The sequence below is a fragment of the Quercus robur genome, chromosome 10 (genome assembly GCF_932294415.1).
Source record: "Quercus robur chromosome 10, dhQueRobu3.1, whole genome shotgun sequence".
In the NCBI taxonomy this organism is placed as follows: Eukaryota; Viridiplantae; Streptophyta; class Magnoliopsida; order Fagales; family Fagaceae; genus Quercus; species Quercus robur.
The window spans coordinates 12,628,007-12,644,440 of NC_065543.1; the positions used below are offsets into that span (position 1 = coordinate 12,628,007).

Consider the following 16,434-nt stretch of genomic DNA (forward strand, 5'->3'; position numbering starts at 1 on the left):
TGAAATTTCTGATTTGTATGTGTACTCGTAGAAAGATGAGAGCAAGAGAGTTTATGAGATGTCCTAGAGCTTGAGAAAGTCAAAGAAGAGATTAGGTGGAGCTTGGTGATTGCATGGCCAAGTCTTGGTCTATGGGGTTTGTCATCATGCATGGTTCTTTGGCTTTACATGTGTTGAATTTCAATTAATTGCATGTGGGTGAAATTTCTACTATAATATCTCATGCATCATACATAGTTAAAACACCAACAACTATATATATATATATATATATATATATATATGTATATATATATCTCATAACTTAACCATTTAATATAGTTTTGTACATAATTAGTGTGTGTATATATACATATGTAATACAAATGGCCATTCAATTATTTATAATCTTTACAATTCTCATTCAATGGCATTATAAAATAATATGCTTATTAAATACTCTTATATTCATTTTTGTAAGTAAGTGGCTTAAAATATTAATAATACTTAACCACTTAAACACATAGTTTAACTATAAAAATTGGGTCGGGGTGTTACACTTTTGACCTTAGAGTGTGGATATACATTCAAGGCATATGCTGTACATGCATATTCATGCTTCATTGGGTGCATGATCTTCCACTTGACATGGCAAAATGGGCCGAAATTTTCTGACCTGACCCAAACCCGCCCATTTTTACCTAGCCTGAACTTGAATTCTTTGGCCTGAATAAAAAACGGACCAACCCCTGGCCTGCCCATTTTTTTTGCAGGCCAACCCGACCCGACCAAGCTAATCTATAACCCAACCCTTTTTTTAAACTTTTTTTTTCTCCTAAAAAATATCTAGACTACATGCCAAGGTGTTAGGTGCATAGACATAATGCCACAAAGCACTACACTAACACTAACACTATCTAGCCATTTAGTAGCCACCAATGGCAGTGCCATGCCCTCATTTGTTAAAAAAAAGGGAGTTAATTTAAAGAAAAAAAAAAAAGGTAAAAACATCTACAACTATACGTTTACACTACTAAACGTCTAAAACTAAGTTAAATACTAAGTAGTAGAGTCAAATACAAAGACTAAGTTATTAACACTAAGTCTAACTAGCAAAAAACAAAACTAAAGTAAAAGAAAAAGTCTAAAAGTCCATATCATTAGTGAACTTTAAATCTGAAATGTGTAAACTTAAAATATATACTTTTTGTGCTCTTATAATTTATTTCTCTCTCAAGTAGTAAATTTATAATTATAAACATTCTGGCTGTAAGTTATTAACATGGAAGATTTTCTTATCATATTTGTAAAGAATTTTAGTCATGCTTAAAACTATCGGAATTGGAAGGATATAGAAATGTTTTTTTCCCTTCACATGTATAATAGTAACATAAATAGTCTAATAATAGTAGGTGCCCACTTAAAGAAAAAAAAAAGGGTATTATGTGCAATTCGTTTCCTTGATTGATTTGATTCATTCTCTCTAAAAATATTTTTCTTCTTTTTCATATGAAAATAAGCGTTGGCCCGACCCACCCGCAACCCAATTGGTCCAACCTGTTTTCAACTCGTTTAAAATTACCCATCTTTTAACCTGGCCCGTTTTGAGCAGCAATTTGATTGACCTGACCTAATCCAACTGTTTGTCGTGTTTATCTTCCACATGTGTGAATGCTCCTATCCATGTCAGCTATTGACATCGGTTTCCCCATGTATATGACATGCTTCACATGTTTGGTAATTTGGTAAGCCTCGTCATGCCTTAGTCCGAGCGTAGTGATGCAAGCCGTATATATAGGCATGAAACCCTGCCAATGCATTGTGGTGTACCTAACGTGAATCTCTATTGGATTTTCGTTGTGAAAATGTGGCATCTTCTTGCTATATTCTCATTGTGAAAGCTTCGTGAGGATAACGTTTGCATGCCACGACGAACTTGACTTGAAATGTTGCCAAATTTTTGCCACAAAAATAAGGCGAAGTGTTGCTGGATTTTCGTCATGGAAATTTGGTAGTAATTCCAATGTGCTAGCAAAGCATTGATAAAAGCTACACATCTTTCCCAAATCAAACCTCAAAGCCCAAATTCTTGAAAGCCCTGAAAGCTACTTCCAATAGCTTGTTTTTATCTGGCAATGACCAAAAATTAATAGTTTACCAAAACAAAGGGTTGTTTCATGACAGGCGTTGTGAGGTGCCTAACACCTTCCCCACATGTAACCAGACTTCTGAATCCAAGAATTAAGATTTTTTATTATCCATTTATATTAGGAAAAACCTGACATTTTTCTTAACCTAAGATTGATAATAAAATCAAAATAGAGTTAGGTGACAAATCACACCTAGAAATACCCAATGATTGGTGGCGATTCTTGAAATTTAATTAAAAATGACTCATTAGTCATAGTTCACACCCAAACTGTGCATCATTCTCAAAAGGGGAAGAAATAGGGAAGGGACCGCAAGTGCCCATCACCCATTTCCAATCCTATCCACACGTGTGGAGAGCACGTGCCGCCTTTCGCGGTGGTTGAAGGCTGCGAGGCATCGACATGGTACCTCTCTTGTCTCATGGTGTAGTAAGAAGCAATATGTTGTTTTTTATTCCAGCATTGTAGCTGAGTATCGTGCCTTTGTTGGCATTACTAGTGTGCTTTTCTGGCTTTGATGGCTCTTAGATAACCTGGATGCTCCACAACTCACTGAAACTCCTTTTTATCATGATAATTGTAGTGCTATTTATATTACTCATAATGATGTCTTCCATGAACACACCAAGCACATTAAAATTGACAGCCATACGACTCATCAAGATCTCATGAAAGGTAATCTTTGGTTGAATCTCCTCTGCTGACCAACCTACTGATATCTTCACCAAGACTTACCCACCTAGTTGCCTTCGAGATCTTATATCCAAGCTCCAATTGGCTTCATCTTCACCACCTTGAGTTTGAGGTGGGATGTTAGTATATAAGTTAGTTAGTCTAGCCCAAGCCACTGGCTTAAGCCCAGTGTATTGTACTTGCAATACACATATATTACTTGTACTTCACACATATTGTGCCTATGTAATATCCTCTCTTATACAATATTATACACACATCATATATACAAAATATATAGTTATTCAAATAGTCTCTTTGTCTTTATATTGTTAACAACAATAAATTTTTTTGGGATATTCCTGTACAATAACGGAATTTTAACATTCCATTTTTGGCATTGTAGCCTTGAAATTCTAATTATTTGGTCCATAGTAAGACCACAAAGTGAGAGCAAGAAATTCCAATTATTAGATCCATATCGGGATCGCAAAGTAAGACAAGTATGGTACTCTCATCAACTTTCGAAGTCAAGAGTAAAACATATCATGTATAATCCAAGCCATAAATTTAAAAAATTCATACATGTGATGACTGATAAGGAATGTTTCTTTTATTCTGCCTAATGCTGGATCTGTATTTTTCCTTGTAAATTGCTTTTGGCTCATTTTTACGAAGTTGTGGAAGAATCTATTGGTGACCCTTTAGGGGAACACAAGAAAGGCTTTGGAGGAATTTGTAAGGAATGAAGGGTTCCTTCTAACATCTCTACCACCTTATTCATGGATGGTCGATCGGATGGATTTGTCTGAATGCACCATAAACTCACCAGTATCATCTTCCTTGTTGTCTCTTTTTCCTCCACTGTCATGACCCCATATGTTCTTCCACCCATACCTAGTTCAAGATCCTTATAAATCCAATCTGGAAAATATTTTTTGCTACTGTTGGACACTCCATTATCAAAATTCTTTCTTCCTCCAACCATTTCAAGAACAAGCATTCCATAGCTATAAACATCAGATTTATGAGAGACCTCTCCAAAGTTCCGGCTAAATACTTCTGGGGCAATATACCCTGCTGTTCCTCTCATGCCAAGCATTGATACAATGCTGTCTTTTCTTTGGCAAAGTTTAGCAAGGCCAAAATCAGAGATTTTTGGGTTGAAATCTTCATCTAAAAGAATATTCTGAGGTTTTATGTCGAAATGCAGAATCCTTGTGCTACAACCTCGATGTAAATATTCTAGTCCTCGAGCAATGTCAACTGCGATTTTATACAATGTTTTCCATTCCAAACGACAATTTGTTGCTGAAGAATCTCGATGGTATATGAACTTGTCTAGAGATCCATTGGGCATAAATTCATATATTAGAGCTCGCTTGTTCTTTTCACAACTGAAACCTAAAAGAGTGACTACATTAACATGAGAAGTCCTACAAATGCTAATAACTTCATTAATAAAATCTTCTCCATTGCCTTTGGATTCACTTAGAACTTTTACTGCCACGAGCTTACCATCTGGTAGCTTTCCTTTGTATACACTGCTATATCCTCCTTGCCCTAGTTTGTTTATGAATGAGTTGGTCATCTTCTTGATCTCTAAATAACTATAATGCTTGGGAGCAAATGAACCATAATTCAATATAAATGCCTTGACATTTTCATCGTTTTTCCTTGCTGCCCTCCAAAAGATCAATGCCTTACTCAATTGTTCTCTTCTAAGGCAGCATATTATGATACAGACTACTATAATCGTAAGCACAGCAGCTGCAATACCTGTAATTAAACAAAGGAAACTTCGTCATGTGCAACCAATGTTAACCCGATTTTCATTTGAAAACTTTGCCATGACTATACTACATACCTATGACAATTTCACGCAGCCCAACATTTAGCTTGGAAGATGATCCTATAGCACAAACATAAACATAATATCAGTGACTGTTAGTTAATACTTAATACTATTAAGTGTCAAGGAAGTAAACCACAAGATTTAACCTGGAAAACAAAGAAACAGGGGTGGCTCAACAATAGAAACAACTAACGCCATTGCCTAAGGCCCCCATAAAAAAAGGCCCAGGATCAACAAAATTTAAAAATATAATCTCAAATATTAGTTTTTTTTTTTTTTTGAGGGGGCTCAAATATTAGTTAATACTTATCCAATGTTGTATTTTAAAAAAACAAAGACCCGTAGAAGACAGTTTAGGATTATTACTTACCTTGGAGAGAATTAATTAAGCCCCAAAATTTAGCCAATACATAAAAATTTTAATCTCAATATACGTGTATTTTGTTTGACTCTCTCTTTCAAACAGTTAGAATTCTGACTAATTTGAGTCTCCTAGACACTAAAAAGTAAAAACATAGACCAAACTTTTCTCTATCTTTCCAAAAATCCTAAACTAAAATTGATTACTTGAAGAGGCTGAAATATTCTCCCAGATTATGGAAAATTGCTGCTAGATCTTCCATCTTTAGTTGAAATGGTAGTGTTAGACAATATTTTTCCTTTTTAAAGAACATGGTAGAGGACCTAGAGGTTATGGGTTTTTGAGGAAAATGTTTGGTAAAGACTCCTCTAGTGGTTGTATTACAATGACCACACTCTTCTAGATCTATCATTTTGTTCTTTTTTATCTTTCTTTTTTAATTCATTAATTCTCATTTTAAAATATAAAGAAAATTCTAACACTAAACTGTATAGCCACTTGATATGTTGTTTCTTGGTCTAATTAGGCGTTCTTTATTAGTTTATGCATTCATTTAGCTTTTGTTTTTCATTTTTTGAAAAGTGTGGGAGGATGAAAAGATGAGGACAAGAATGAGTGAGAAGAGATCAACACCAAAGGAGCACACCTCGGGAAGTTCTATTAAAGAATTCTCAGAGCTAAGTATGACAACACAACCACAAACCCAAGAAGATTAGAATGCTTGAGAACCCAGAGGATACTGATACGCCATCAGAAGGGCCGAAGTCCAATTTTGAAGACCATCAAGCACGTACCGAGGAAAAGAAGGAAAGTTTGTCATCAAGCAAGAGAAGGAAGATTACAGATAAAGCATCCATTACCTCCGTATTCAATACTCTACATCCACTTAGCTAGTTGCATTAATGGTGAATGACCTCTGAATAGTGTCATCACAGCTCACAGCTCACAGCCTAATAGAGAAACCTTCTAGTAAGGCTCTGATGGGACAAGTATCAGGGGAAATAAGTCCTAGCCCTCCAAGTGGAAGGACATGAGGCAACCTGAATGACTAATAAGAGTGAGATTCCTATGAAGTGGGGGATGATGCATTTTGAGAGAAGAAAAAAGATAGTGATAGCCTTGTAACATAAGAACAAGTGTAAACGTACACCTCGGAGTAAAACTCGAGGAGCATAACTTAATCAATTCAAGACTAGTATTATGCAGTTTCCTTGACTTACATATATCCCAAGCATGTATTCTAATATCACTTGATCAATTCATTTTCAAAAGGATAACTAAAGTTGATTGGCATTCCATCTCTATAAATAAATTGTGTGAGGTTAGAATTTAGTTTAGTCTATTTTGCCCTGCCACAAAAAAATATTTATTCTATTTAGTTTTATTAGACAAATCTTTGAATTTGGATACAAAAAACTTTAAATTTATTTTTAAACCAAATCTCAAAAAGATCTCTAGACGAATTTGTCACTAGTAATAAAAAAAAATATAACTAAAAATTCAGTTGAAAACCTTATAAATGAACAATAAATTTATAACATAGGGTTAGAAGATAATGAAATAATGCACTTATTATTAATTAAAAAGAAGATTTTAAAAGAACTTGAATACAAAAATTTAATTAATAATTTTGTATGTTAAAAAGCAAAAAAAAAAAATATATATATATATTAATATAAATATTATATATAAATTTAATAATATAGAGTAGATATTTAAACAGCAAAAAAGATCCCATTTGACAGTTTCGCCTAAAACCTTGAAGTATCTTGGGCCAGCCTGCAAAGAGATATTGCAACTCACACAGCTAGAGGATCGAGTCATACAGAAAAAATGGAAGAGGACAAATACGGACTGAAAACAATATTGGCAAGGTAGTTTGCCTTTTCCGAAGACATTTTTTATTATCCTTGAAGTCAAATCAATCTTGAACTAACTTGATCGTTCATCCACTATGTCTAAATTTTATTTTTAATTGGTTTGAAAATAATTTTAGTTTATACAGACTAAAATTGTACTTAGTATTTTATTATTATTATTATTTAGAAAAGGTTAGAAATAGCTTATAACACTCATAAAGGTAGATAAACATGTTAATTAATTATTCAAATTAAAAAAAAAAAAATCACCGCAATGTGTGTGGGATTATATATTTAATCTCTTAATTTAAATGTATTGAAAAGTAGTACCAGAGCATCCAAATAGACACAGAACCCAAATAAAAATTATTTGGGAATAGGAGAAATTTCGGACCCTAATGGACTAAATTGATTGACAACTGAATTCTATCAAGAGAACCCAAATAAAAAGAACAAAATTCATAGACAGGGTTGATAATAGGTATGCGGTCAAGGAAGGTTAGGTGTATACGTTTGAAAAATCCAAATACTAGAAAAGGTTAATCAATTTTGCAATCCCAGATTAAGCCATTGACCAGAGGAAAATATTTACTTATTCTTGAATTGAAGGGAGCAACTTTTCTGATGCCAAGATAAAGTCAACAATGACGATGGTGGTGGGTATTCAAATTGACTGTAGTTCTTCTTGGACTTGGTGGCGGAACGGTGGCAGTGACTGGAGTTGACGGCACCGATGAACTTATGTCAGTGGCGTTGGGTGGAAGTTGGTAGTAGGAGGGTTGGAGACGAATATGTGTTGGATTTTTTCTTTCTTATTTATTTCAGATAAGTTAAATAAAATAGCATAAAATTAGGAATTAAGGGATATGTTGCTCATTTAGATTTGTGGAGCATGGTATGGAACAGAGAGTGTGGGACATACGATTTTGATTCAGGTCACATGGACTTGTATGATGTATATATGATGTTCAAATATATGATGGATGCTATATTTGATCTTAAACGTTTGATCAGAGTTTTTCCTAAACATTTGATCTTAATCCTCTAGTCTAATGAAAACTATGGTATAGTTGTAGTTTAGCCAGGGCCGGCCCAACAAAATTTGGGGCCTAAGGCGAAAATTTTATAGGGGCCTTTTTATATGTAAACATTAATTAAATAAATTTATATAATACTAATTAAATTAAGACTAATTTGATGTAAATATAGAAATTGATGAATAATACTAATTAAATTAAGGTTAATTTCATACAGATGACTGAATGTCATAGTTGAACAATAAATTTAAACAAAAAGAACTAAAAAAAATATTATTTTTTTAAAAAAGAAACTTACTTTAACTTGGATATATGACTATGCATAGTTAAGTATAGTTGTAATCTAAATTTTAATTTTATATATTCTTTTTAAGAGAAAGAGATAAATAGATATTATTTGGTGTGTGTCTTTGTAGGAGATTAGTTTACAAAAATTAAGATCTCAAACTATTAGAAGAGATTAATCATTGATGGTCTATCACATTTGCAGCATTTATTTTTTTGAAACATTTTAGGGTTTCAATTGGTTTCAATTTCTATTGGTCTCCTATTTTGGAAGCCTTGTTAGAAATGAAAAAGAAAAATACTAAAGATACTACAAAATGTTCACAATATAATGTGATAATAATAGTAATTGATGAATTTCAACAACTTAATTTATTTATGTTTAAATTACTTTTTTATATGATTGGTGGCATGTCAGTTAAACTTAAACTTAAATCTATAGTAAAATTTGTAGTATTTTTCACATCACTCTTAAAAAAAAGTACCAATTATTTAAAAATGTTATATTTTTATAAAATTTTGGGCCCTTAGGGAGTGGGATGGGCCTTTTTTTTAGTAGGGAATTTTTTTTTTTTGGTTTTGGGGCCTTAGGCCTAGGCCTTGGGCCGGCCCTGAGTTTAGCTAGCTGAAGGAAAAAAAATGAGAGAAGCACAGGGCAGTTACCAATATAGTTGCTAGTAACTGAGCATCTAAACGAAGTAGACAACTAGATAAGAAAAGAAATAAGAATTTATGACAACAAAAATGGATGCTTACTAGTTGATGCAGTGCTACAACCGGATGCAAAAGTCCCGTTTGTACAATGGCAAGCGAATGAACTCGTGGTTGGGTCGGAACCACACAGCCCTCCAGCCTCGAGGCATGTATCACACTGGGAATTACTTGCATCCCACCCCAACATGAAACCGCTATCAATAGCTGCAGTTAATGCATCATAAGTTGTAGCAGTTGGAACTGCTGATTGCAGAACAGGAACATTGACCCAGTAGTTGCATGCTCCAGTTAAGTTGCTAATTGCCAAAAAAGTCTGAGAGCTCTGGGTATAGTAATTGAAAAACTCGGTACTGCTGTTTATGGAGCAATTAAACTGATAAAATACAAGATTTGGAAGAGCAGCTAGAGGCGTACGGCAATTATAATAGAGTGTCAGGTACATATCACCTAAAGTATAGGAAAATAAGTTGTTATCAATGGTGGTATTAACGAACGCAGCAGGGCAAATCGTGTCCAAGTAATTCGTCCTAGCAACCTTGAGAGTCCGTGATGAGTTATTGATTTCAAGGACTCTGTAATTCATGTAAGTGATGTTGATCTGCGGAGAATTGCTGCTGCAGTCTAACTGAAAACTAGGGTGACCGCAATAGTTTGGTCGATTGGATCCCCAGAATGGATAACTGAGGTTCACAAGGTTGCTACAGTTAAATGGTGCCTCACATGTGAGATATTGCTCATTATCCGCAAGCAAATATGTTGGACAATGGATTAAGGTTATGGTTACTATCATCAAGGACAAAGTGATGGTTGGAAAGAGATGGGGATGCATTTTGACAGAAGGCAAAGAGGGAGGAGGAGGAGCAGTGTTGACGCCAAATTGAGGGTCTTAACAAATTTTCGAAGCAAAATCACTATTTGAAAGTTACATTGCGGCCCTGCCGGTCAGCTCATCATTCACATGGTGATTATTATTATTGGATTAAGGTTATGGTTACCATCATCAAGGACAAAGTGATGGTTGGATTACAGTAGCGCCTCCAAGAATTTTGTTTAAGAGGTTCATTAAAAATTGTTAATAAAAAAAGAACTTGAATATGTTAAGTTACCGACAATAAAAAAAAAAAAAAAAAAAAATTAATGCATGAAATTTTACAATTTCATTCTACAAGTATTCAAATTTTGAATTATGAGTATCTATTGTTAATGTGGGTAGGTATGAGCTTACAATCATTTTATTTTGTTAAGTTTATCTAACATTTTTATTTTTATACAGTTTTTATTATTTATTTGTTGCTCTTTTTATAAAAATATTTTAAACAAAATGAATAAACTAAACTCATTGTTTTTGTATTAATTATTGACGCACACAATCACACTCATTCATTCATACATAAAATTATACACTAATATCTACTTAACCAATCAAATGCTTGGACAATCACTAACTTTACAATTTTTTTTCTAAATTTTACTAACTTTGTAACAAAAAGTTATTATGACATGATAACAATATACACACATGTAACAAACCATCTTAGGAGCTGACGCTATAGGTTGAAACTCTCTAAAAAAAAAAATCATCTCTATTTCCTAATTATTAAATTATATAAATTTATATTATATTTATATTGTACACACAAACATTGACACACATCATAATTCACACAAATAACATTATAACAAAAAGTAATGCATACAATCAATATTAGACATACACACACATAATATAAATTTATAACAAATTGTGACACTTACAATTCACAAATACTTTCTTTTTATTCTTAGAGTTGAAAATACTTATAATAAAAGTGTGCGAAATTTAAGTCAAGGTGTGCAAAAATATTTTTAAGAAAAAATTATAGTATTAAACTAACAAAAAAAATATTTTATATTTAATTTTTTTTTTTTTTTTTTGGTTGAAGCCAGGGTTCGTTTGAACCCTTGAGGATAATGTAGCGCCGCCCCTGGGTTGGAAAGAGATGGGGGGATGCATTTGGACAGATGGCAAAAAGGGAGGGGGAGGAGCGGTGTTGACGCCAAATTGACGCTCACCATTCACATGGTGATTATTATTATTATTATTATTATTGTTTTGAATGGTACCCCATGTGTAACACACGAGCTTTTTTTTTAAGGAATTTAGGGATTTCATGGGGCCAATTCCGTAAATTTGGCCATAAGATATTTTGGGCTAAATGTATTTTTGGTAGATACATGGGTTACCGGTTAAGTGGTAAAACATGAAAAGGAGGAGGAGGTACTCCTCATTTACGGCTAACGAAAACCCCTCCCTCATATCTTTCTTTCTATCTTCTTTTTTTTTTTTTTTTTTTTTTTGAGAAAGCCCTCCCTCGTATCAATCGCACGCTCTCTCCTCTTTATTTTTGTTCCTCGTTTCCTCTCTCTTCCATAGTTTTCATACTTGGGTCATTCAATTAACAGTTAAAATGTAAGGTTTAAAGTTTTGAAGGTTGGATTGAAGTTGAACCGTGATGACGTCATAATTAATTTAAATATTTTTAAAGATAAATAAATATATTAAATTAGTAAAAAGAGAAAAAAAATGACTAAAATAACCAAAATAAATATTGAAATTTATCTTTCAAATATATTTTTTATGTCATAACTTTCATAAGACAAGTACGAAATATTAAATTATAAGCAAACATAAATTAGATATCAAGTTTCTTTATCAAGGGAGTTAATAACATAATGGAAATTGTTTTAATTTAGTGAAGAGATGGAATATATATATATATATATATATATATATATCCTTAACATTTTGTGCAAGCCTATATTTAAATTAATCTTAAGTTTTTCCCAATAGCCCAAGTCCATTTAAATGGTCAACTACTTATGAAATTTATGGGCCGTTTGGTAATGTTATTCTACTAACGTTGTTTAAGTGTTATGAAAATACATATAGATGAAAAAGTGTTGTAAAAATACATCTTATATTGTTTAAACAGCGAACACTGTTATTTAAATAACGTTACCAAAGAGGCCTTAAAATAAAAAAATAAAAAATAAAAATCGTAAAATCTGGAAGATTGGCAAACTTGCCCATTAAAAAATTAGCTAAATACTAATACAAGACCCAAGTAAATGGTTGACAGCCAAACATTTAGTACAAGTAAAAGAAGTAAGTGTTGACACTTTACACTTTGATAGCCAAGCATTTATTGTCTAGTAGGAGACCGTGATAGAAAAAACTAAAATTTTTCCATCCTCCCACTTTTCTATCACTTCCTCATTTTCTATCCTCTCAATTTTCCATCTTTCCAACCAAACAGACCCTAAAAGTTCTTCTTCATCATACCATCTACAAAAAATAGCAGACTTTAGAAGAGCAAAAATGCAGAAACAGTAAAAACACAGAAAGAAAGAAAGAAAGAGAGAGAGAGAGAAGAAGGAGAAGAAGAATGGAGATGCAAGCTCAAGATCTGACAGTATCTCACTGTGTTGAGAAGCTTCAACAATGGCTGTAAGTATAACAAAAAAAAAATTGACTTGGTTGAACCTCTAGGAACCATCCATGGTTTTCAAAACTAGGAGATTCAACCGCAGTTGGTAGGGTTTGCTACTTTTTCTACTTATGCCAGTTTTGGGAGGTAAAAGAACTGTTTTAATGAATAGTTCTTGGTTAACCCGGTTAGACCATACAGTTCGGTCCGAATTTCAAAATTATGCTCTCTTCTCTTTAGAGCATTAGCATCCGGTTTCTAAAAAACTAGCTTCTGAGCACACAATCACACACGTGCTCAGAGGCTCTTCTATTTTGTTGAGCAAAGGTTAATAATTTGCATTCATTATAATTTAGGATTACTACATTTTCCAATTACAAAAAAAATGAAAAAAAAAAAATAAAGAATTTGATGAGTATTATGCATTTGTAGGTGAAATAATTTTTCATCACACCTGATTTTTTTTTGGATTGAAAAATGTAATAATCTCGAATTATAATGAATGAAAATTATTAACCTTTTTTGGTTAGTTTTATTGTAAGGTGTGTGGTAGCTTCCTCCTTCTCAAACATTAAAATGTGAAACATCAAACGATTTCAAATCGCAATTTCTTAACATCTTTTGTATTTAAATTTTACATATTAAGTTGATTAATCAATACTTACAAAAATTAAGAACCAGTTCAATAATTACAAAAATTTGAAATGCATCATACCATTGATAGCTAGCTCAATTTTTGGGGCTCGTCAAACACCCTCCAAAATATATATATATATATATATTTTTTTTTTCCTTTTCCATTTAAACAAGGATTCTTTTATTTATTTTCTCAAAAAAAAAAAAAAAAAAACTTTTATTTAGAGTCATGACATGTCGGAAACATGGTCATGACTTATCAAAAACATATCCGCACTGCTCAGTGCTCTTACTCTCTTCTCCCCTTTTATTTTCCTTGATTTAATCTCTTACTCTCTTCTTCTTATTGGCATGTGGGTAGCCCATATTTGAACCGATATGATATGCATTTTTGTTTTTTTTTTTTTTTTTTTTTTAAATTATAGGAAAAAAAAATATTACATATCAATTTTATTATTATATGCTGACCCCAAAAGAGAGAAAAACTAAATAAAAAAAAAGTCTATTATTAAAAAAATTTCGTCGTTTATTATGTCTTTCTTCTGTAACAGTCACATTAAGAATCATCTGGCAGCACATCTTCTGCTTATATAAAACAAAAGAGTGTAATAATTTCAAATGAAAATTTAATTAGAAGGGAAAAATAAGTCAAACTCATGACTCATGACTCATTTATTATAATTTTAATTTACCAATTTACCAAAGTGTGAGTTTTTTTTTTTTTTTTTGAGAAAGAGGTAAGCGAAATTTTATTAAAAAAACAAGCTTCAGAAAAAAACAACCAAACAAACTCAGGAGCAATCAGACTGAAATACATCAACCACCTCCTCAGGTAGAGCTTCTACCCAAACCTCCGCATCTGCAGTTAAAACTGCTTTTTTAGCTAGACTATGCGCTAAGCTATTCCCTTCCCGCCTAACATGCTGAAACCTACAACCTCTTAACAGCTGGCCCATCCTCTTAGTCTCATCAATGATATGCCCAAACAATAGATAACAAGGATCTGGACGCTGCAAAGCCTGGATAACGTGGAGACAATCACCTTCAACTACAATATTAAACAAACTCAGCTCCCTTGCAAAAATCACTGCCCTCCGAGCTGCCAAAGCTTCAGCCATATCCACCGATTGAACCTGGCCCAAATTCTGGCATAGAGCAGCAATGACTTGCCCAGCCTGGTCTCTAAACACAACACCAATCGCAGCTGACCCCGAATCTTTGGAAAAAGCAGCATCAAAGTTTGCTTTGTACCAATCTGCAGGTGGTGGAGACCAACGCACTCTAGGCCGTGGAATAGACACACGTTGCTCCTGCCAATTCACTTCCTCATATTCCATCACCAACGCCTTGGCCCGATCACCCAGCTCATGCAGCGGCCAAACAGGTTGTCGTTCCCGCAACCGATTTCTACGTTGCCATAAACACCAAGCCACCGTGGCAAAGAAAGCAATCCTGAAACATGATCCACCACTGAAAAGCTCCCCTAATAGTTCAAAGAAAGTCCGACACTTCTTCTGAACCAGCGAGCGGAACTCTGGGATTGACATCCAGACCGAGCGAGAATGATCGCACAGCCATAAGCAGTGTAAGGTTGTTTCTGTGTGGTCATCACAGCCATCACACAGCGGACTGATTGGGAGGTGCCGAGCCAGCAGGTTTTGTTTTGTTGGTAAAGAATCCCTTGCAGCGCGCCAAATGAAATGCCGTATCTTATTTGGTGTCCGGATCTTCCAAATCTTCTTCCAAACCAGACCACTTTCGTCTGAAGTTGATGAGCTCGGCATAAGAGAAGCTTCAGCAGAAACCAACATCCGGTAAGCACTCCTGACACTATACTCACCATCATTGGTTAGAGGCCAAATCATAGTATCTTCAGCCCCATCCTCGCAAACCTGAATCCTACGCACCATATCTGCCTCCCACGGAAGAAAGCAACTCGCTAGGCGACCCGGGTCCCAAATTCTAGTGTCAGGGAGGAATAAGTCACAGACCCGCTGAACTGATGAACTAGCTCTTGGAGAAATGATCTTGCTGTGGTTCAAATCAGGCAGCCACCTATGATGCCACACATCAATCAATTGGCCATTGCCAACCCTCCATATTGCCCCTTTCTCAATAACCCCACGAGCTTGTAAAATACTCCGCCAAGCGTAAGAACATTTAGGATGAACTGAGGCCTCAAGAATATTCCCATTCGGAAAATATTTAGCACTAAACACTTTGAAAAGAAGGGATTCTCGATGATGTAGAAAGCGCCACACTTGTTTAGCCAACAATGCATTATTAAACTTTTGGAAATCCCGAAACCCCATACCTACAATTGATTTTGAAGAGCATAAAGAACTCCACTTAACCCACTGAATTTTCTTCGCATCACCACTTCCCCACCAAAACTTGCGAATCATGGCTTCAATATCTTTACAAAGGCCCATTGGAAGCTTGAACACATTCATTGAATAGACTGGGATAGATTGAATCACTGCCTTAATCATAACCTCCCTCCCTGCTTGAGATAACAACTTTTCCTTCCATCCTTGCATACGGCCCCATATCCTTTCTTTGATTTGAGTGAAACATGCCGTCCTGTTCCTTCCAACAAAAGAAGGTAAGCCTAAATATTTCTCATAATGTCTAATAGCAGGGACATTTAGGGCCACTTTTAGAGCTTCCTGAGTTGCCTCATCTGTGTTTCTACTAAAACAAAGAGTGGTTTTCTCCTTATTGATCACTTGCCCCGAAGCTACCTCATAGTAGGCCAATAGCTCTTGAACTTTATTGCATTCTTCTAGAGTAGACCTGCAAAAAATTAAGCAGTCATCTGCAAAGAATAGATGAGTTAGTTTAGGCCCATTTCTACAAAGTGAGAAACCATGTATATCTCCTTTTGATGCAGCATTCCTTAAGAGTGCGTTCAAACCCTCAGCACAAAAGAGGAACAAATAAGGAGAAAGAGGATCACCCTGTCTTAGACCTCTAGAAGGAACAATCAAATCTTTTGGCTCACCGTTCACAAGAATAGAGTATGATACAGTGGTTATGCATTCCATAATCAAAGCCACCCAAGCAGACGGAAATCCCATCTTGAGGAGAATTTTTTCAAGAAACACCCATTCTACCCGATCATAAGCCTTGCTCATATCTAACTTCATAGCCATAAAACCTTTCTTCCCTGTGCAGCTATTCTTCATATGATGCAAAGATTCAAAAGCAATTAAAATATTATCTGTAATTAATCTATCAGCAATGAAGGCACTCTGGGTCTCAGAAATAATGGAATTAAGCAAAGGCTTGAGGCGATTGGCAATCACCTTACTTATGATCTTATAAATCACATTGCACAAACTTATGGGTCTAAAATCCGAAACTCTTTCAGGATTGTGAACTTTAGGAATCAAAGTGATAAAGGTATGGTTTATAGA

At 34.3% G+C, this 16,434-nt stretch overlaps 2 protein-coding genes across 2 annotated transcripts; both read right to left on the reverse strand.

Annotated features, from left to right (window-relative positions):
* Window positions 1–3,471: 3,471 nt before the first annotated feature.
* Window positions 3,472–4,854, reverse strand: LOC126703849 (PR5-like receptor kinase). The gene is made up of 3 exons (XM_050402915.1): window positions 4,803–4,854; window positions 4,669–4,713; window positions 3,472–4,580 (listed from the first exon to the last, which is right to left on the reverse strand). Exons 1-3 carry the CDS (start codon window positions 4,852–4,854, stop codon window positions 3,472–3,474), a joined length of 1,206 nt encoding a protein of 401 aa, XP_050258872.1.
* A 4,074-nt stretch (window positions 4,855–8,928) lies between these two features.
* Window positions 8,929–9,741, reverse strand: LOC126703850 (LEAF RUST 10 DISEASE-RESISTANCE LOCUS RECEPTOR-LIKE PROTEIN KINASE-like 2.1). Its single transcript, XM_050402916.1, has one exon. The coding sequence runs from the start codon at window positions 9,739–9,741 to the stop codon at window positions 8,929–8,931; it is 813 nt and encodes a 270-aa protein (XP_050258873.1).
* Window positions 9,742–16,434: the final 6,693 nt, after the last annotated feature.